Genomic DNA, 23665 nt, shown 5'->3' with positions numbered 1-23665 from the left:
CAGAATGGTATGTTAGCTCTCCACTTCCCTCATGGGAAAGCATGGCCCATCAGGAAGCTGATCTTATACCTCCCACTCAAGAGACAACAAAGTGATGTAAACTGCTATCCAACTTTTGCCAGGAAGATATCACAGAAAATGGGGGGAACTGAACTTGCATCTCATCATTCTGAATGAAGATGGTATGACTCAGTGTCCTAGTTTTGCCATAACAGTTGTCAGTGAGAAACTGAACATACACATCCACCCAGCCCTTGCACTACACCTCAACAAATGCCTTCTATAAAAAAAGAATAGGATCCAGAGTTCTTGTAATATGATATCTAAAATTTCCAGGGTACAAGCAAAATCACTCACAACATCAAAAGCCATGAAGTACAATGTGAATTGAGAAAATAACAATCAACAGATGCAACACTGAGATGAACCAGTTTTTAATGAATTATCTGACAAAGATTTTGAAGTAGTCAATGTAAAGCGCTTCAACAAGCAATTACATTTGCTCTTGAAACAAACAAAAAAATGGGAAAACCTCAGCAAAGAAGTTACTTAAAAAAAAAATTGTAAAACTAAGAAATAACCAAAATAAAAACTCTCTGGGTGGGCTCAACAGTAGAATGGAAATGACACACAACAGAGCACCCAGAACAGATCACTACAATTTAGCAAACCCTAACAAAAGAAAATAAACCAAAAGAAAAAGGCAGGGGGGAGGACAAAACAAAGGAGCTAAGATTCGTATCAGTCTCAGAAGAAAGTATGGCACTGAAAAAGTATTCAAAGATGTAATGGCTGAAAACTTCTGAAATGTAATGAAACACATTAATCAATAGACAGAAAAAGCTGAGTGATCTGCACATAAACTTAAAAACATCCATACCAAGATACATCATAATCAAACTTCTGAAAACTAAAAACAAAGAAAAAAATCTTGAAAGCAGCCAGGGAAAGACAATTCCTTATTTATAGGGGAACACCAATTCAAATGACAGCAAATTTCTCCTCTGAAACCATGGAGAATAGAAGGAAATAGCACATTTTTCACATACTGAAAGGAAAAAACTGTACACTGTTGAATTTTACATACAGCCAAAATACCCTTCAGGAGTTAAAGGATATAAAGACAATCTCAGAAAAACTAAGAGAATTTGTTAATAGCAAACCTGAAAGAATGAGAAAAATTAGAGAATGCCTTAAAAAGTTCTCTAAACAGAAAGGATAAAAGAACATTGGAATAAGTAAAATTAAGAGCAAGTATAACAGACTATTATTATACTACATATGAGTTTCATAAATCACATTTGTTGCTTGAAGAACTATCACACCATTTCATGTGGTGTTCAATGTTATGTAGAGAAAATGTAGAGAAAATACTTAAGATGATATTTCCAAAGTAGAGAGGGCAAAAGTAACTAAATGTAAGTAAAGTTTCTGCATTTCACTCATAGCAGTAAAACATACATATCAGAAGATGGTGAGAAATTATATATGAATATTGCAATACCTACAGCAACCACTAAGACATCTATACAGAGATATATATTACAAACACCACAAATCAAGATGCAATCCAAAAAAAAAAAAAATCCAGATAACCCAGAGCTAAGAAACAAAGAAATGAGAAACAGAGGAAACAAACTATTAAATAACAGAGTTAAGCCCTAAATCTATCAATAATTACCTTAATTACCTTAGGTGAAGTCTAAATACATCAATTCAAAGAGATTGCAAAAGTAGGTTTTCTTAAATCTCAGAATACACTGCCCATCAAAAAAAAAAATCACTTTACAGCAATATAGGCAGGTTGAAAGTAAAAGTATTGAAAATGACATACCATGTAAATATTAATTTTTCTTAAAAAGCAAGAGTGGCTACATTACTATCAGATAAAGTGAACCTCAGCACAAACAAAACTGCCATAATTTTAGTAAGACAAAGAGATATTATATAATGATAAAGAGATTAAGACAGAGAGCTATTACACAACAAAGGGATCAACCCACCAGAAGATAACAATCCTAAACATGTAGACATCAAATGACAGAACCTCAAAGTACAATAAACAAAAAATGATGGAAATAAAAGGAAAATAAACTAATCCACAGTTATAGTTGGAGAGTTGGCAACACCATACTCTCAATTGACAGAACTACTAACTAGACAGAAAATTAGCAAGGATATATAAGAACTGAACACAACCGACCAAAAGAATCTAGTTGTCATATATACAACATTCCATCTTATAACAGAAGTTGCATTATTTTCAAGCACCCAATGGAACACTCACCAAGACAGACCATTTCCTGGGTCATAAAACAGATGTCAACAAATGTAAAAGAATGAAAATTACACAAAGAAAATTCCCTAATCACAATGGAATCAAGCTAAAAATCAGTAACAGAATGAAACAGGAAAATCTCCAAATCTCCATATACTTAGAAACTGCACAACACACTATTAAATATTCCATGGATCAAAGGGAAACCTCAGATGAAATTCTAAAAATGCACAGAAATGAATGAAAATGAAAATACAGCATATAAAATGTGGAACACAGCTAAAGTAGTGCTTAAAGGTCAATTTATAGCACTGAATTGTTTTATCAGAGAAAAGGGAAAGTCTCAAATCAATAATCCAAAAGACATGAACAGACATTTCACCAGAGAAGCTAATACAGATGGAAATAAGGACATGATGGATGTTCATCATTAGTCATCAGAATAATGCAAATTAAAAGCACAATAAGCTTTCCCTACATAACTATCAGAATGTCACAAAAAAAAACAGTAGTAACACCAAATGCTGGCAAGGATATGATGAAACTGGAATGCTGGTGAGAACAGCTGATGGGAATGTAAAATGGTAGAGCTGCTCTGGAAAACACATGTGTAGTTATACTTAAGAAATCCTACTAAACTAACTATCAGCAATTGCACACTTGGGCATTTATCCCAGAGAAAGCTTATGTTTACAAAACACTTGCACACAAATGTCCAAAGCAGCTTTATTCACAATAGGCAAGAACTACAAAAAACTCAGATGTCCTTCAAAGTAACTCAGATGTCCTTAAACAGGTAAATGGTTAAGGAAACTGTGGTACATCAATACCATGGAATATTACTCTACAATAAAAAGGAACAAACTATGGATATATACAACTTACATTAATTTCTGGGAGTTCTGAGTGGAAAAAAGGTAATCCCAGAAAGACACATACTACATGATCCCATTTATGTAATTCTTCAGATAACAAAATTACAGAAAGGGAGAACACATAAGTGGATGCCTGGGTTAAGAGTAAGTGGGAGAAGGGAGGAGGGAGGTGCACATGACTATAAAAGGACAAGAAGATACTTGTGGTGATGGAGCAGTTTGGTATCTTGACTATATCAGTATCAATATACTGACTGTGATACCTTATTATATAGTTTTGCAAGATGCTACCTTTGGGAGAAACTGGGTAAAATGTACAGTAGATCTATTATTTCTTACAAATGCATGTGAATCTACAATTATGTCCAAATAAATAGTCACATTTTAAAAGGCCAATAGAAAAGATTTTCTTTGAATCTTTTTTTTTTAATTAAGGTATTATTGGTGGCAAATGGTAGGATTTGTTTCTTTCTTATGGCTGAATAGTATTCCATTGTGTATATGAACCACCTCTTCTTACAGAAATGTATTCATGACATCCAATCTGCTGTGTGATACTCACTTCTGTGAGGACAACCAAACCCAAAAAGACAAATCAAGAGCAAAAGAAATATACACATATCAGATTAGTAAGGACTCCAGCTTTTCCTTCAGATATTCAGGACCCAATTGCCTCTTTTTATAGAATCCAAACTATTTAAAGGGTTGGATAATCTTTTTTTAATTAAGGTATTATTGATATACATTCTTATGAAGGTTTCACATGAAAAAACAATGTTACTACATTCACCCATATTATCGTGTCCCCCCCACCCCATTGCAGTCACTGCCCACCAGTGTAGTAAGATGCCAGATTCACAATTTGCCTTCTCCGTGCTACACTGTCTTCCCCATGATCCCCACACACATCATATGTGCCACTCATAATACCCCTCAATCCCCTTCTCCCTCCCTCCCCCACCCCTACCCTTTGGTAACCGCTAGACCCTTCTTGGAGTCTCAGTCTGTTGCTGTTTTACTGATCCTTCAGTTTTGTTTCTTTGTTATACTCCACAAATGAGGGAAATCATTTGGTACTTGTCTTTCTCCGCCTGGCTTATTTCACTGAGCATAATATCCTCCAGATCCATCCATGTTGTTGCAAATGGTAAGGTAGCAAATACTTATGGCTGAATAGTATTCCATTGTGTATATGTACCACCTCTTCTTTATCCATTCATCCACTGATGGACACTTAGGTTGTTTCCATATCTTGGCTATTGTAAATAGTGCTGCAATAAACATAGGGGTGCATATGTCTTTTTGAATCTTGAGAAATTATATTCTTTGGGTAAATTTCTAGGAGTGGAATTTCCAAGTCAAATGGTATTTCTATTTTTAGTTTTTTGAGGAACCTCCATATTGCTTTCCACAATGGTTGAACTAGCTTACATTCCCACCAGCAGTGTAGGAGGATTCCCCTTTCTCCACATCCTCGCCAGCATTTGCTGTTGTCTTTTCGATACTGGCCATCCTAACTGGTGTGAGGTGATAGCTCATTGTGGTTTTAATTTGCATTTCCCTGATAATTAGAGATGTGGAACATATTTTCATGGGTCTGTTGGCAATCTGAATTTCCTCTTTGGAGAATTCTCTGTTCATATCCTCCACCCATTTTTCAATTGGGTTATTTGCTTTTTGGGTGTTGAGGCGTATGAGTTCTTTATGTATTTTGGATGTTAAGCCCTTGTCAGATAGGTCATTTACAAATATATTCTCCCATACTGTAGGATGCCTTTTTGTTCTGCTGATGGTGTCCTTTGCTGTACAGAAGCTTTCTAGTTTGATGTAGTCCCATGTGTTCATTTTTGCTTTAGTTTCCCTTGTTCAAGGAGATGCATTCAAGAAAAAGTTGCTCATGTTTATATTCAGGAGATTTTTGCCTGTGCTGTCTTCTAAGAGTTTTATGGTTTCATGACTTACATTCAGGTCTTTGATCCATTTCGAATTTACTTTTGTGTATGGGGATAGACAATAATCCAGTTTCATTCTCTTACATGTAGCTGTCCAGTTTTGCCAACACCAGCTGTTGAAGAGGCTGTCATTTCCCCACTGTATGTCCATGGCTCCTTTATCATATATTAATTGACCACATATGCTTGTGTTTATATCTAGGCTTTTTATTCTGTTCCATTGGTCTATGTGTCTGTTCTTGTGCCAGTACCAAATTGTCTTGATTACTGTGGCTTTGTAATAGAGCTTGAAGTCGGGGAGCATAATCCCCCCAGCTTTATTCTTCCTTCTCAGGATTGCTTTGGCTATTTGGGGTCTTTTGTGGTTCCGTATGAATTTTAGAACTGTTTGCTCTATTTCGTTGAAGAATGCTGTTGGTATTTTGATAGGAATTGCAGTGAATCTGTAGATTGCTTTAGGCTGGTTGGCCATTTTGACAATATTAGTTCTTCCTATCCATGAGCACAGGATGCGTTTCCATTTATTGGTATCTTCTTTAATTTCTCTCAAGCATGTCTTTTAGTTTTCAGAGTATAGGTCTTTCACTTCCTTGGTAAGGTTTATTCCAAGGTATTTTATTCTTTTTGATGCAATTGTGAATGGAATTGTTTTCCTGATTTCTCTTTCTGCTAGTTCATCATTAGTGTATAGGAATGCAACAGATTTCTGTGTATTAATTTTGTATCCTGCAACTTTGTTGAATTCAGATATTAGATCTAGTAGTTTTGGAGTGGATTCTTTAGGGTTTTTTACGTACAATATCATGTCATCTGCAAACAGTGACAGTTTAACTTCTTCTTTACCAATCTGGATGCCTTTTATTTCTTTGTGTTGTCTGACTACCAAGGGATGGATGATCTTTACAGACAACTGAACAGAGTAAGTTATCTTTTGATGTCTGAATGCTGTCTACAACATCCTAGCACAATAGTCCCAATCAGTAAACTTAAACTAACTTCAGTGTCAGATGACCCACTATATTTTATCTATCGCTTTATCATATCTGTAGGGGCCGGCCTACGGCCGAGGCTGAGTCCCACTATGGCTGAACACCGCCTTTCCACTCTAGTTGACCAATGCCCTAAGATGGCGCCCGCTTAATGGGCGCCACCCTGCCTGGTTAGGTGGCATTAGCATAAGGAAGTTGCTCCTATAGGCTTGCATGATCTTGATCACCATAGGCCAGCTTCCTTTATATAAGGCATAAGCAGGAAAGAGAAGCACTCACTCACTCTCTCACTCTCTCTCTCTCACTCACTCTCCCACTCTCTCAATCTCTGTCTCCCTCTCTCCCCTCATTCTTCTTCTCATTCGCTCCCTCCAGCTGTTGCTTCTTCTCACTCACCTTCTCCCGGCCTTCCGAGCAACAATAAACAACTGAAGTGAACCAGGTCTGTGTACGTATCGCTGTCGTCACCGCCACAAGGGGCGAACGCGGTAATATCTGAAAAGCTGTTGCAAAAAGTTTCTCAAGAGATATATTCTGAATCTAATTTACAAAGTCCAAATGCATCTTCTTAACTGATAGGCTTATACTGAAAATATAATCACTCACATATACACACAGAGCAAAATCTAACAATAAAAGGTTACAAGTTCAATAGATCAGAAGGTGCCCCCAACTAATACCAAGTGATTCTTGCTACTCTTAGGGAAACTGAGGGGCCTTACTCATCTTTGTAACACCCAAATGCTCAGTACCTAGTAGTACACATTTATTCAATGTAACACTTCATACCAATTCACATCTGTGAATTCATTTAGCCCTGTCATGACAGAAGTTCCTAGCAAACAGGTATACAGTGATTGTACCCATCTTTTAGAATTAGAAATATCAGGTCTGATCTAAGAAATAACAATACCAACTATTAGAAAGAAGCAGTTTAGAGGAGCCAAAAAACTAACCTTAATTCATAAGATAAACTTCAAAATCAAAGACTTACAGAAGACTAGATTAACAAAAACATACAACTCCTAGTTCCACTGTGTGCCTGCGTTCATTTGGCTTCTGGTCTTGAAGGCTTGAGGCTGAAATCAAGAAAATTACAACCTAGAACAAGGTTCCATTGTGTCCTCCTTCTGGGTCAAAATCTTAAAAGAATTGAGCCAATCCTAAAAATTCAAATGCACAGTCACCTAAGATTCTAGTGCTAGATAGTCTCTTTGGAAATTCTTAATTCCCAGCCCTTCACCCAACAGATGGTGAAACTGGGGACCATAAGAATGAAGCAACTTGTCTTAAAGTAGGCAGCAAACTCAGGTCTTCTGTTTTCTAATCCATTGTTCTTTGCAGTGTATCCAAACCCACATTTTGAGCACCCAGGCTGAGGAAACAAGGCTAAAGCCTACTAACTGTATTAATGGGGGCAAGTGCTTATAGCTATTTCTCCAGGGATCAGTCCATTCTTTTCCCCTAACACTCTTATAATCAACAGAGAATTTGAGAGAGTGTGTGAAATGGTCACAGAGCACAAAACCATGCAGCAAAATCCATGCTATCGAAGCCTAACCAACCCAGTGGTTCTAAACCTTTTCTTTCTTCCCAACCTACTCCCATCATTAACACCTCTACCCAGGAATAAGCAAACTGACTGAAAATAATGGAGTCCACAGTTGGGCTTTCAACGGTATGTATATACCCCCGAAAATCATATACAACATATATGCAGTTACATTAACCCTTAAAGCACTGTTGGCAACAGAAAAGTAAAGTCCCATAGTTCTAGCTCTACCACTAGTCAATCTATAATGAAAATAAAGATATTCTGCTATGAAGTTACTAACACACTGAGCTCTGTACCATTTTCAACTAATCGAGAATGAGTTTACCTAGTTTTCCTTTTCTATAATAAAAAACAAGAATAAATCAATAAGGTGAATTACTCCTACAAATTCAAGTTACTTAGTATAAACTATTACTACTTCTATAAACATTCAATGAATGAATTAAATTAGTATTCATGAAGCCTAATAAATAGTCACACCAACAGAACCAAAATAAGAAGGCAAAATTTGCCAATTATTCCAATGGACAATTCACAGCATATAAAATTAAGCAACTACTATCCTAGGAAAACACATGCGAACACAGTTTCAATTAAGACTTTTGCATGTTGAAGAATGTCTTCCTTAAATATCACGTATAAAATAATGGAACTTCAAAATCAAAATAACCCATCAACATCTTGCTACTTAACTGTCGAAGAACTCTCAAACCCAAGACAATTAATATAAAAACTACTATTTTCATATGACAAGCAATAAAATTAACAAATTATTTTTAAAATTTGTGTATAATATGATCTCATTTGTGTGGGAGAGAAAAACTACAATGGAATATGCTTGTGTATGTGTTCAAATATGAAGTTACCCAACAGACCTTTTATGAGTGGCTGCCTGAGAAAAGGAACTAAATAACTGGGTGATGATGCGGGAGATTTTCTTTTCACTGTAAAATCCTTTATGTAACTTGTCAGTTTTGTACTATGTGTAAGTACACCTATTCAAAAGTCAAAGATAGGATCATCACTGCAATTAGTATGGTGGCACTGAAAATGGAGAGAAACAAACATCTGAAATTAAGATGCAGACATGACAAGACATGGTGGTGACTATTAGGGCTTGATAGGTTAAGAAAAAGAGTCAAGAACTCCAAGGTTTCTGACAAGGATAATGGGTAAGTGCCACTTACTAAGATAAGGAACATCAAACCCAAAGAATGATAAATTCAGTTTAAGGTTCTTTCAAGATACCCAAGTAATAAAGAGGCAGTCAAGTATACATGCAAGCTGGGAGCAGAGTAAGTTAAGAAGATCTAGAACATAATCTCCTTGGAAAGGAGACAGACATGTGGTCAGACACCAAGAGCAAGCCAAAGTACCGGGATGTTAGGAAAGTCAAGGAAAGGCTTTTTCAAGAAATCTCAAATCTGCCTCCATCTCCCCCCTCACTCCTAAACTACAGCCTTAGTTTAAACTAAACTGTCTATTCAAAGAAAATAACAACATGTATTTTGTACTGAGCACCTTCCATGCCAGGCATAATGCCAGGCACTTTATATACCTTTTTTTCTAACACAATATGCAATAATAACGTACCAGAAATCTATTATTACTTCCATTTTACAGATAAGAAAACTGAGCCTCTTAAAGATGAGATAATTTGCCCAACAATCACACTAGTGATCTAGTAAGTGGCAAAAGCAGAATTCTACTCTCAAATCCATGCATTGCTATATATCTATCAGTACACTTCACACTTAGGTTCCTTTCCCCTTCACTTTATCCTTCTCACTGCAGCCAATTCCTCTGATAGAAAACTGAGTTTAATAACTCCCCCAAAACACCCTTTGGCCTATACACATGCTCAGTAACCTACCCCCCAACCCCACTGACTCTACCCACACAAAACTATTCACAATTTCTCAAACACTATTAACTTCCAACTCTCCGCCCTATTTTTCCTCTTGCTAAACTGTTTGCTAAACTTGATAAACTTCTACTCACGTTTAATAACCAAAACAATGTTTGTGCACTTTCCCTCACCCACTTTTCCAGTCAAAATCCACTCCGAATGTTGGAAATTGTGTGGATAGTTTAAACTATCTATAATCAAAGTTTCAAATGTTTTAATTGCTCCATCAAGAGAGCTCATAGCACTTTGCATATACCTGGATTATTGTACTTACTACAACATATGATCACAGTGTCCATCTCTCTCCACAGACTGCAGGGGCAGAGGCCAGGTCTTACCTGTTACCCCAGGACATGGCATAGTCCCCCACTTACAGCAGTTCAACAAATGTTTCACAAATCAATCAGGCTTTTCTAGTTCTCATTCTGATATCTGAAATTCAAAAATCTAAAACACTTAAACTACTTTATCTTAAAACAAATTTTCCCTAAACAGGTAAACTAAACACACTGATAGAGCTATGGTTCATACAGTTTTTAGGAAAAATTATCTCTTTTGTTATGTATTATATAATATTCTATTAAGAATCCTATCATATTAAAATGCAAACTCATATATTCAGCTAAATATGTTTTCTACTCATTTCTCAAGCAACTAATTCTTAACTTCCATGTGGCAAAAAAATCATGGCCCATGGATATTTGACTTTAAAAAGTTAATTTTTATGTGTAAAAGGGCATTATGGCTATGCTGCAGAGACAAACTGAAGTTATCTATGGATTAAACTTATGTCTGAGATCTCCTTAAAAATAATGGGGATGAGGGACAAAATATAGATGAAACGACATTATGAGTTGAAAATTGTTGAAGCTGAGTTATAATCAGTGATAGTTACTTGGAGATTTTCCCTAATAAACTGTTTTTTAAAAAGAAGATCTAATGAACATAATGTAATATAGATCGATGGTCTGAAAACAACCCTTTATCTTAAAGGTTTCTTCTACTGTTCTAAATTAAAATGAATTAGATGACCTTACATAATACTCTTAACTATAACAAAGCCCAACCTTCTTCCTGAGAATAAACTCAGTAGCAGCATCTTTTATTTATTCTGACACAGACAAAATATCACCACAAACAAAACTACAAAAAGAATACAATATATTCACAACAGAATGACAACAGTTTTGGTAATGTAGGAAAGTAGGGAAAAGATAGACTAAAAGACGCAAGAGAAAATAAATAAAAACTTGTAGAAGAAAGTGGCAAACAGTCCACAAAAATTGACTCAGACACCTCAAACTGACTAAATAAGGGATTACTTCCACCCTTCCAGGTTACAGTTCTTAATTAGGTCCCAAACGTCAGCCTGGGCCAACTCAGGCCCAAAAGTAGTCATCTATGAAACAGATACTAAAAATCAAAATGAAGAATGAGTACAGAGACTACAAAGCCACCTAAAAGGCAAAAAAATAGGACCTAAGAAAGTATACATCTCTACTTCACCCCTATCCCCACTCTAAGGCCCATCAAATTCAGAAGTACCCAACTTGACAATAAATCTTCACAGGTATCTCTAACTGAACACATGGTAGTTAAAATCCATCTTCAGTCAACCAAAACATAATTCTGGTGTACTATCAGTGTGCTTATTGTACAATTTTTAAGGTAATACACGTCTATAGTTTAAAAATAAACAAAAAAATCTACAACAGTACAGCTATAAGGTGTAAAGTTTAAAATCTCCCTCCCTCCTCCTCATCCTAGAGCTGTTTTGTACTCCAAGATGACCACCATTTAACTACTTTTGCAGTATCCTGTCAAAAAACTTTGTCAGAGAATTTCTTAAATTGACCCATGAACACTCATTCAAAGATCCCAAGTTAAGAACACCTAACAAAGGTAAATATTAACTACAAAAATAGTATCAGAAAGGGACAGAATACACAACAGATCATCCTTTGAACATCTGCTAAGAGTTAAAATCTGATTTTAAATGTTTCCCTAAACAAAATTAGAAGATTCCTTGCTTAACAATGAAATCAAGAAACATCTCCAAGAAACACAATCAAGAAACAATCCCCATCCTATTATTAAGAGCCATTCTACTGAGGCCCAATCTAGGGCAGAACACTGCAATCTGCTACTGCCCCAAAAGTAAACCAATTAACTGAAAATGGTGGTCCAAGAAAGCAAGTAGTGTTGTGCAGGAACCATCAATTTCCTGCCTACCTCCAGCACTACCCAGCCAGAAAAAGAAGGCCCAAATCATAAGAGCCCCCAGACATGAGGATCTAGCAGGCAGGGTCTTTTTCTTCTCTTCTGGGGTCTGGTGTTCAAAGTACATAATTTATTGAAATACATACCTGGATAAAATGGAACAGGCTGTCTGTAAATTAGTCTGGCACAGAAGCCATTCTGCAATATGTCAAAAATGTGAACCCCCCCATTTAACTCACAGATGTATTACAAATATTTAATGAAATAATTTAGTTTGAAGTGTCTGACACAGAGTAAGTTACATAATAGAAATTCTCATTAAATGTTTTTTTTGTAATCAGGATATGGTAGGTCTCAAGTGCTTTAATTAATTTTAACCTAGCAACTATCAGTTAACTTTTGAAGTTAATTCTAATAATCTAAACTCCAGAGGCTATTAACTTTTGAAATTCCCAAATCAGGAATACACAGCCCAGGAATAGTTAAATCTAAAAATGAGAGCCAGGAGATGACAAGTGAGAGGATGACACTCTGCAAGATAGTGCTTCCCCTGCCTTTACTTCAGTCAGCCCTGGAATGAAGAAGCCTTGGAAGGTGGCATAAGGCTGTTAGAGGTTAAGTTTTCATCAGTGAAATGCATGTTCAAGTTAATATGGCTTGACTAGACATTTTTTTTTAATTCTAAATACAAAATCACCTTCGCCTGAATCAGCAAACCCAGGATCCCAATACTCTCCAAAGTGTGCATGTAGTCCAGGAGTCCCATTCAACCCTGTGTTCCACCACTGACCAGGTAGGTGATTCTGGGGTTCATGCCCACTGCTGCTAATATATTGCTACATATACCTCCACTGCACTTTTCCAGCAAGTTCCTAGTTAGCGTGCCTACAAGGACAGAGAGCTGGGATTCATCAAGTTTCACAAACAGGTTCCTGTGACTGCTTTTGTACACGCTTCATAATCAATGCTTTCAGGGGTGGCCAACAAAACAAAAACAGAGAAAGCAGGGGTAAGCCATACTAACTTGTTAAATTGACTTTTATCATAAACTTTCAGGATACTTCACACTTTTCTTCTGCCACTGATGTCCCTATTAGTCATCCTTATATCTCACCCTTCTTAGAGCAGTTAAGTTTTCAACACAAGCAAGAGATATCTATGCTGTCTTCATATTCCCTGAACAGACTTCCACTTAGTGTACACTGAAATATTTGCTGCTCTAATTTATTGTCAACATATCACAAACCAGTATGGAAAAACTGATACAATATATGTAAAGCTTCAGTATGAGTACATAAGACTGTCAATTATGCATTCATTAAATAAACTCCATTAATTAACTAGTCTACAAAGAAATACATGTGGAACCTAAATAACTTAACCACCATTTCAATTCTTAGACAATCTGGTAGTGCTTTTGCAACATAAATTAGCTCTCTGGATACCACATTTCAAAAGTATTATCAATAATGCAGAATGTTACCAGTCATTAACATCAATTTCAAAGAGCTCAAAGCATCACAATGAGTTTCAAAGTAAAAATAAACTTAACAAAAACCCTTTCAAATCCACTACATAAATAAAAACTAAATGTTACATAATCAAGTCAGAAAAATATTTTTTTATTCTGTAGCTATAGCCAAGCACTGAACCTTCACTTTGGTTTAAAGTGCATGGTCCTTCACTCCATTTACCACCTTAGTCAAAAACTCATCTCTCATGCAGTTGTTCTTAACCTAAAATATCCAGAGGTGGCAGTCAAATGTTCCTCTAGTCATTTCAATTTGTAATTGATTCTAAAGAAAGAACTATCCACTGACAAAGAAAGCCAGAAATTTAAAAGTACAAAAGTGCCTGCAATTCTAATTTGTGCCCACATATGTAAACATTTTCTGTAATCTCTTTACTATAGAGCTTTGCTATCAGGAATACACCAAAATTTTAGGAAATAAGTAGTAACTTCATGAGACTGTGCAGGTAAACAATGACTATAATTGTTTACAACGTCCCAAAGTAGAAAATACTTTTTAAAACACGTCAAATTAAAGACCTAATTTTCAAACACAAAGCATGACATCATTCAGTGGCTACTTTTGTAACCCAAACACTGACCCTCTTTAGAATTGGAAATGGACATATCCCTATAGGTGCCAGCAAACAACCAACACACATAATTTAGAGTAATTTTAAACATCATCAACATCCAAATATTATAGTATAGAAAAGCCACCTCTAGAACTAACCTAATAATTTTCCCCTACCATCTACATGCAAGCAAACCAAAATTTAGGAAACTACATGCTTTAATGGATCTTAAACTACTTCCATTACCAAAAAAAAATTTTTTTAATACCACCTACTTTAATACTAATTATCTCCTAGGGAAAATAGCACATACATTAAGTGATAAACAATTCATAATTTCTTCTAGGTATTTAACATAATCTATTAACAGAATTACCAAAAAAAGTTCCAACGAAATGGGAGTATTTAGGACAAACTTTGAAATTATATACCTACTTCAAAATGAACAGCTTTGTATTAAGCAGTACTTCCCTAACACAGATGATTGCCCATCTCTTTAGTGCTATATTACTATGTTTATACTTATTGTATTTGTGCTATATATTACTATATATTATACTTTAACTCAAATCCTAATCCAACTACAATGATTACCCCAAATGATTTTCAAGAATGTACTAAAAAAGTCACCACAGTTAATTTCTGTTAAAATGTTTCATTTAATTACTTTTCAGTATCTCCACTATAATTTTTTTAAAAAATGAGAATCTTGAATTACTATGTTACCAGAAGAGTAATGGTTAAGCATTAAAGAGCAGTGGTCAAGATCACACTATATTTCAAGAACTCTGATTAGGCAAACACTTGCTGTTTACAATCTTTTAAAGACATTACTATGAAAATAATATACTGTATTACTCATTTGTTTTTTTAATCCAGATCTCAAGCATTGTATATTGAATGGCAATCATACAAAAACTGTTTGACTAACTCTAATAGAAATGAATCTTACAAAAACATTCAGAGACTAAGTGAAATCAGCAGTTTGGATAAAGTATCCTCACACCTGGAAAAATAACATAAGTTTAGGGGCAAGTAAAAGACATTTATTAAATGTTTTAAACTTTCAAAAGCTTTTAAGTCAAAAGTTACCTTCTTTAAAACATACAAATTTGAATTTAAAAACTTGTAGGACAATCCAGTAATATATAGAGGAATAAGAATTTCTGAAAACAAGTAATAATATCTAAATTTATGTTAGAAAGAAAAAATTATTCAAGGTGAAAACTGAATTTGTGTTGGGGGAGGATGACACAAATCATAGCTAAAAAGAGAATCCTGGGAGTTATTCAATTCCATTATCTGCCCAAAGGTTAAGTAGCCTGAACCTACCACACAAAAAAAAGCCAACTCTTGTTTTTAAGACTTTCTAAGAACAAGAATTCTGAAAACAACACAGCTCAACATTCCACAAAAAAAAAATCCGTTTCCCAGGACTGTTCAGAAGATGGATGAAACTAAATAACTCAATACTTCCTATGGCAGGATTCTACCTCATTCATTCCATTCAGAACCAATTCAAACACATGGTGGGAGGTTATATAATGCCAAGCTTTACATTACACATTTCACTGGTATGTTCAGGATAGAACCAGGAATTGCATGAGATTGCAAGCACACACTCTCAAATGTTTTAATGTTAATACTAATGAGTTTGACCTAAATAGGTAGAACCTCACAAGTACTGAGTCTGAAGTAATGCAGAATTTTTTTCTTTAGCGCAACAGAATACTTGGTAATTTACCAAATTAGCCAGTATTTTATGAAGCCTTAATTCTTCCCCAAAACCTAACGAAGCTTCGTAACTTCATCATTTATGAGGTGTTACTGTATTCAAACATCAAAGAAGTAACGTACACTCTCACAAAAAATTTTTTTAAATGTTCAGTTCTTTAAAATTTAAACTCAGTAGTGCATTAATAACTGCAGAGCCTAATATTACAATCTGAAAACCAATGTTAAGCACCATCCACTGTGAATCCACCTAAATACAATCATTCTGAGACATGAAATTACCAATTAGCATTTTACACATTATCCACATAAAACATTTCATTTATTTCTTCTTTATGGTAACCAAAAGCACTAGATTCAGTCAAACTTTTCCAAATTTATTTTCTCTGAAACAATTTTACTAACCCCCATTAGACCAGCCATCACTCCAAAATAAATACTCCTTAAACTTAAATACTTTGTTTAATCTTTTGGAATAACAGCTTTGACAATTGCGAAGTATTTTTAAATACTTTGTACTAGGAGAAAAAATTTCAAGGTTTAATCATTGATGCTTAAATCATTCCAGAGCTAGTCACTATTCATTTTTCCAGCGATAATTTTAATAAAGCCAATTAATACATAGTCAAAGTTTAATTCAAGTTTTCTTTATCAGTCAAAGGGACTGGGCTTACTGAAAAAGATTATTTCTGTTTAGCTTTCCGGTCATTATTTGTGATCAAAACCCTATATAGTTACTCTGAAACAAAAACAAGTGTAATTACAGTTAAAAAGGAATTAGTGACTCTCCTAACCCAAACTACAGACAAAAATTCAGAACTAAATTGTTTTCTAAAAAAGCAACTTAAGAGTAAAATGCTAGGCAAACTTCCTTCTCAATTACAACAATAAAACTAGGTGTCAAATGCAAACCTACTTATTTCAGCTAGAAACGGAAATGTTTAACGGATCCAACACCTATCGCACAGCAAGTTTTACGGTCCCAGTTAGAAAGCACACAAATATCATTTCAATCAGACTTTGGTCAAAAGACACAAACTGATGCAGAGACTCCACAGCCTTTGTTCAATAGCTTATGGATGGGTAAGTAAATGTGCTACAGGTTGATAAGCATTTACCAAGCTTATGTAGGCATGCTGCTGCCAAGCCTGAGAATGGTACAAGAATTCCGCATGCAAATAATCCTGGATATTTTTTTATCAAACACCACCGAGGTACACACTCCGAAGGAGAGGTCTATTCATCATTACTATTTATTTCCATGTTTACCTCTCCTCCCTCCCTCAAACCCCCCCCTTCACTTTCTCCTCCCACCCTGTCCCGCCATCTTGGGCCGATAGGAGCAGCCATTACTTAACTAAATGACAGTACCAACAACTTTCCACACAAATAAACAAGAGACTACACCCCGAATCCCCCCAGGCCTCCCCTATAAGACACACAGGAAACGAGGCTCCAAAAGGAAAACACATGCACGAATAACTGCAGGATTCCTACAGGAGAAAGACCCAAAAAGTAAACAAGTCACCTAACTTCAGGTAAAACACACACCCATCGAGATGCATGTCAACAGCCCGATGCAAACTCGTCACTGCCCTAAGCTACGTGCAACTTCCCCCTTCTGGGAGCAGGGAAACAAGAAAGCCCAAAACGCCTGGTTAACAGTAGGCATTACGAACAGCCTGCCTGAAGGGAAATAATAAAATCATGGGGAGCAAGTGAGTGGTAAATTTGGGGAAATCTGCACACATTTACAATCCTTCGAATCTAAACAGGCACCACGGAGACCACTGGTCTATCCCCAAAACGCCGTAAAAGAACAGGCAATTTTGCCCACCCAGTTGAGCTCGGCTCCAAAAGCACTGCCGTCTCTGTTCCTCCAACTACGAGAGGAGAGGGCGATTTCGAAGGGAGCGATCGAGGCAGCCGGGGGTGGGAGGAAAGCCCAGGCAGGAAATAGTTTTCCGGAAGCCCCTCAGCCTTGGTTCGTGGTCATAATGAGCGCGGGCAGGGTCGCGGGGCCACGGGCGAGCAGGGGCCCGGCCAGGGAGACCGTGTCCGCGCTCCGGGCCGCGGCAACCTTACCTTGCCCAGTAGGGCCTTCGTCCTGGCGCCATCTTCATGAAATCTCACGAACCCGAAGAAGCGGCTGTGGAGAGAGACACGGGAGGCTCGTTAAAGCTCCGGGAGCGCCACCGACCCATACCTGCCCGAGCCTGAGGCCCCGGCGGCGGATACAGCACGGAGAGCGCCAAGCCGGGGTGCCCGCCCCGCCGCCGCCGCCAGAGGCGAGCAGCGCTCGGGCCTCCCCGGAAAGCGGCGCCAGCCCGTCCGGAGCCGACCCGGCGAGGAACGGCGGGCGTACCTGTCCAGTCTGCCGAGCGCCTCCCTCTCCTCGGCTGTCAGGCTGGGGGACGCCTCCTCGCTCTCGCCGCTCGCTTTTCCCGCCGCCATTTTCTTTTCCTCATCACCGAAAGCGGCGGCGGCGGCGGCGGCAGTAGCGAGCGACACTCCGCAGGATTTCATGGAAACGCAGCGAATTCACAACTCCAACGCCGACACCCCCCCGGGTCGGGGCCCGCAACGACGCCCCCAATCTCCGCACGGGACCAGCACACCAACTTTAACGCCGCCTCCTCCTCCGCCGCGGGCGGCAGCGACGAAAAATCCCAACGCGGCGGCGGCGAAAGGGGCCGCGGAGCCCCCGGGTCGGTAGCGGTGGCGGCCCGCTGTAGGGTCACATCACGGGGGCAAGCGGGGGGCGGCCTCGGGAGGGGACGGCGGGAAGGGCCGGAGCGCGCGGGGCTGTGGGGCACGAGGGGAATTCGCTGGAGACACAAACTTCCCCGGCACCAGCACAAAGTTGTTGTAATTGTGTCACACAGCGAACCCCACGCCGCTGCTGTGACCCCCCCCCCACTCCCCGCCCAACCACCGCCGCCAATCCGCGCGGCCGGCTCACCTCACGTGACCTTTGTTGACTCACGTCAGCCGTGGCTCCACTTAACTTGCTAGCTGCCCGAGCCCCGCCCACCGAGGCCGCCACCTTCGGGGAGCGGGACGCACGCCAATTCTGCCCGGTGGTTGGCTGCAGGGCCCGTCTGTCCGCCGGGAAGGGTTGCACTGAGAGGGAACAGCGGTTAGGTTGTGCCAGTTAAATATACTATGGCAGAGAATGGAGGGTCCGGGCCGTGTCACCTCGGGAGCCGCGGCGGTCTAGCGAGGGGGAGGGGGAGGGGGAGGGGGAGGGGGAGGTGGGGAAGGGCGAGGTCCAGCACTGCTAGCGGAGGGCGCGAGCAGTGAGAAAGGACGCCATGGATGGCTTTTTCAAGCCCGGGAGCTTGGGAGTCAGCCCAGACCGCGGCTCCCGCAGTCCCGCTCTCCCGGGGTCCCGGGCCCCATAGGGCCTGGTAAGGGTCGCGTCGCCCGAAGGCGGCACACGGCCCCTTACCTCCGCCTTCCGAGGAAGGTGCGCACACCTTTGCACCGCTGAAAATAATGGCCTCCGCGAAGAGCGCGCTCAGGGAGCTGTTGCGGTCCCTATTCCCCGCGGCTCAGGCGCCGCCCTAAGCCAGGCCTGCGCTCCCGTCCCCGACCCGCTCCCTCGCGCCGAAAGTGAAGGGGGAAAGGCCTCCGGAACCCCGGCCAGAGGGAATGAAGAGTCGCCTACGGGGTATGGCTCGCTGACCACGGCTCCCCACCGCCAAAGGTCTGTTGGCGGCACTTTGGGGCCAAATTTTCGTGCTACTTGGGTTTTATTAGTAGTTCGTTGTAGCATTGCAAGAACAAACAATGACAAAAAATTGTTAAGCGGAATTGACAGAATATTTGTTTCTGTTGCTGGGATCTCAGTGGGGCCTATAATGGAAGAGTTGGGGCTGCTTGTGGACAGGCCTGAAAGAAGACCTAAGTACGGTCTTCATCACAGTTTGCAGCCCAAAAGTCTTTTCTACCCCCCACAACATGTCTTAGACAACAATAACACTTTTCTTGTTCTGACTGTCTCAGAAGTAAATAAAAGTCACTAGTCTGGCTTTCAATCCGTAGTATAATTGGGAGAAAAAGAAAGCATGTTTTCGGTCCATTACTCTTTAAAAGAAAACAAATTTTAAAAGATACATTGCATAATAGATCTGTTACAGGGCATACCTCCAATCTTCAGGGATAGGAAAATACTAATTGACAAGGTTTGAAGACAAGATTTCCTTTATAAACATGGATTCATATGTTTTTTATAATATAACCTATAGACAAGATATATTTAACTCAGATTTCAAAATATAAGGAAGACAATTCACTGCTGGTCTAGTAATCCTAGCAGTATTCAGGGAGAAGCCATGGAAATCCCAACTGATTTTGCACACAAACGCAGTTTTAAATTGTTCCCGTGGGACTAGTAACAAGCCTAACAAACTACTTTTATATAAATTACATTTCATGTTTAATCACTTTCTATGAGACATCTTCTGTTCTTTATGGTATTCCGTTTTATTTGAATGAGTGAATACAGAGGACTGAATATTTTCTACAGCTATATTAACACATGCATTGTTAACTTTGTCACAAACGATGACCTTCAAAGCCTGGGAAATTTTGACACCACTGTTTCCCCACCACCACACACACACACACACACACACACAAATTCGACCATTATTTGGCCGTCTTCCTGGAATTGGCAGTTCTTGACTCAGGCCCTTTCCAAGAATTATAAGGCTACCCACCCCAGCCCTCCAAAACCTCCTTTCCCACCACATAATCATTACTAGGTTATAGAAGCAGAATTGCACTGAATGGATGCAATGGATGGAGTCTGAGTCAGGCAGACCTAGACACAAATCCTTACTCTGTGCTGGCTCTGTGACCTTGGGAAAGTTACTTGCCCTCTGAGCCAGAATTCTAAGTCTAGTCCAACTACAGATAACCATCCTCCATCATTAAGCATGAGACAATTTTTATACAGTGACATGAGTCCTTATATCACTGTGTAATTTTTTAGATCTCTAATAGTTTATCATCTGTTAAAGAAATGTATAATAGGTATAAGCCTCCAAGGTTTAGGACCTCACTGGAAAGAGAAATGGGAAATGAGAAATTATTTTATAATTTCTATGAAATGTGAATCTGAAAACCCATATGAAAGGCAGAGCAGTTGAGCCAAAGAAGCATGAATTGTGGCATCATACAGATCTAGGTTTGAGCTTCAGTTCCCTCATCTGTGAAAAGGAGAAAATATAGCCACTAGTCTACTGAGGCCCAATCTGCAAATGCCCCAAAAGTAAACCAATTAACTGAAAATGGTGGTCCAAGAAAGCAAGTAGTGTTTTGCAGGAACCATCAATGTCCTACCTACCTCCAGCACTACCCAGCCAGGAAAAGAAGGCCCAAATCATAAGAGTCCCCAGACATGAGGATCTAGCAGGCAGGGTCTTTTTCTTCTCTTCTGGGGTCTGGTGTTAAAAGTGCATAATTTATTGAAATACATACCTAGATAAAATGGAATAGGCTGTCTGTAAATTAGGCTAGCACAGAAGCCATTCTGCAGTATGTCACCCAGCTCTAACCAGTGTCATTAAGATTATCCTGCTGATGTCCAAACACAATGATGACAATAAATACAGGGTAAGGGTTGCGAGGTGATAGGGAGAAAAGTTAAGATAGAGTTTAAGTTATTATAAAAACTTAAGTTATCAGAATAGTTTTGGGACCTCTTCTGGAAAGAACTGAGACTCCCACACCCACCAGGCTGTAGTGAGGCACCTCAAAACCCCCTATCACCACCACCACAGGTGGAGATTAGACTTCCACCCTAACCCAGCAGTAATGAGGCATCACTCCCCCTCCCTGCTGAGTTGGTGTCAGAAGAAGCCTACTGGAGAGTCAAGACTTTCACCACTGTCCAGTGGTAACAAGGCCACCACTCCCATGGTGTTAGTGAAAACTGTGAGAACCAATAATGAGACACTCGTACACCCCCAGCCAGGATGGTATCAGTGAAGGCCTAGTAGGGAGCCAAAACTCCCATCTACACCCAGCAGTAACAAGGAGACTCTCTCCTTCCACTAGTGTCAACCAAGGTTGAGTGGGGAACCTGGACTTCCACCCGTACTGACAATAATAAGGCAGTGTTTTCCCTTCCCAGAGTGATGTCAGTAGAGGCCTGCTAAAACAAGATCTAGATAGGATCTAGAGTCCTGTAACATAATACACAAAATGTCCAGCTTTCAATTAAAAAATCACTCATCCAAGAACCAAGGTAATCACAACTCTAGAAAAGACAACAAATGTGATCAGTAAGGTGAATCCAATGTTTAAATTGTCTGACAAGGATTTTAAAGCAGCCATCATAAAAATTTTTCAATGATCAATTGCAAACCCATTTGAAACAATTGAAAAACTAGAAAGTCTCAGCAGAGAAGTAGAGTTTCAGCAAAGAAATAGAAAATACAAAGGAGAACCAAATGGAAATTTTAGAACTGAAAAATAAAATAACCAAAATTAAAAACTCAGTGTTTGAGCTCAACATCAGAATGGAAGGGACAAGGAAAGAATCAGTGAACTTCAAGACAAAACAATAGGAATTACCCAATATGGACAATAGAGAGAAAATAGACTGAAAAAAATAATAAACAGAGCCTCACGGAGCTGTGAAACTTAAACAAAAGACCTAACACTTGTGTCATCAGAGACCCAGGAGAGGAGAAATAGGTGGGGACTCCCAAAATATGCAAAGAAGTAATGACTAAAAATTTCCCAAAGCGACATGATCCCTGTCCTGAACTCTAATTTGGAGAGTTGTATAAATAAATTCTACACTATGAGTGCTGAGTGCTATAAGCTTTGCCCACATTTCCATGAATGCTCAGAAGAGGCATCTTCATCAGCCTAGAAGGCCCAGACAAAGCTCCTAGATGGATTGGTAGTTGCTGATGGGTGGGTATGGGGGTGCATGTGTTCCAGGCAGAGGCAACAACATAACTGCAAAAGCACAGAAGCCTAAGAATATGAGAATTCTAGTAAATTCAAAAAGTTGAGTATAGCTATGACCAAAAGAGTAAGGAAAGAATTGGGAGTTAAAATTGGAAAATCCGGCAGTAACATGAAGACTCTAGAAAGACATAATAAAGAATTATACCAGCCATTATAGTGATTTTAGGCACAGAAATAATGACTGTGGAATTGCTATCAGTGTTAGTGCTGCTGCTTTAAACAGGAGATTCCCTTTCACCTGGGCTCAGTATCTGGCATTAAGCACAGTGAATATTGGCTAGCCAGCTGGTCTAGCCCTTTTCCTAGACCAGGGGTCAGAAAACTATAACCTGCAGGCCAAATCCAGCCAGCCACCTTATTTGTACAGCTATTTCATCACACATCAAAATTGCATTAATTCAAATTTTGGTATCCATAAAGTTTTATTGGAACATGGTCATATTCATTTATGTATTATCTGTGGCTACTTTCATAAAGCAACAGAGTTGAATAGTTGCAATAGAGAATGTGTATAGTGTTCTCATTGCTTCACAATGCTGCTTAGTGACCTACACAAATCACAGTGATGCTGTTGTAACTTGGCAGAGTTTCCAGTGCCATGCATGTAACACTGATGTTTTTTTATTTAATTACCAGTACATGCCTATCATGTCAAAACAAAAAAAATGGACTTCAAATGTCATGTTTTTAAGGCACAATGGAGTGTGGATTATTTTATTATCAAATTTGATAGCAAAGCATTTATTATGCAATAACACTATAGCTTTGCTAAAACAATACAATTTATGTCAATATTATCAGATTACACTCATCACAATATTCCCAACTAATAGGAAAGCAACAATCAGAACAGTTAGAGAATTTAAGATAATATTTCATCACAGCAGAATTTATTCATGAAAATGAGACTGCAACCAAAGTAATTTTCTAAGTGGCTCATTTCTTAGCCAAACAAGAAAATTTGTTTGATTAAATTGCTTTTGATTGCAATAGCCAAAGTAATATGTCCAAAGAAAATATTAGACTTTCAGCTAGAGCAGTTGCTTGAGGAGTTGAACACACTGGGAGCAATATCAAT

The 23665-nt window shown here is 38.8% G+C and overlaps 1 protein-coding gene across 13 annotated transcripts in view; it reads right to left on the bottom strand.

The window, feature by feature from the left end:
- KDM6A (lysine demethylase 6A) overlaps nt 1-18763 on the bottom strand; it is a 267811-nt gene extending 249048 nt beyond the window's left edge. For 4 of the 13 annotated variants that reach the window (XM_057495770.1, XM_057495771.1, XM_057495769.1 and 1 more), the window contains exons 1-2: nt 17963-18762; nt 17683-17746 (exon numbers count right to left, since the gene is read on the bottom strand). In XM_057495770.1, the coding sequence (XP_057351753.1) occupies nt 17683-17746; nt 17963-18123 (225 nt within the window). In that variant the 5' untranslated portion in view covers nt 18124-18762. Of the gene's footprint in view, nt 1-17682; nt 17747-17962 lie in introns of all 13 variants that reach the window. The other 9 variants (XM_036907474.2, XM_036907476.2, XM_036907473.2 and 6 more) reach the window with 4 other exon arrangements.
- Between the last annotated feature and the right edge of the window lie 4902 nt (nt 18764-23665).

This window comes from Manis pentadactyla, chromosome X, assembly GCF_030020395.1.
Source record: "Manis pentadactyla isolate mManPen7 chromosome X, mManPen7.hap1, whole genome shotgun sequence".
NCBI classification, from domain to species: Eukaryota; Metazoa; Chordata; class Mammalia; order Pholidota; family Manidae; genus Manis; species Manis pentadactyla.
Note: the sequence above shows the minus strand (reverse complement) of the source record. Positions and strands in the feature narration are given on the sequence as shown.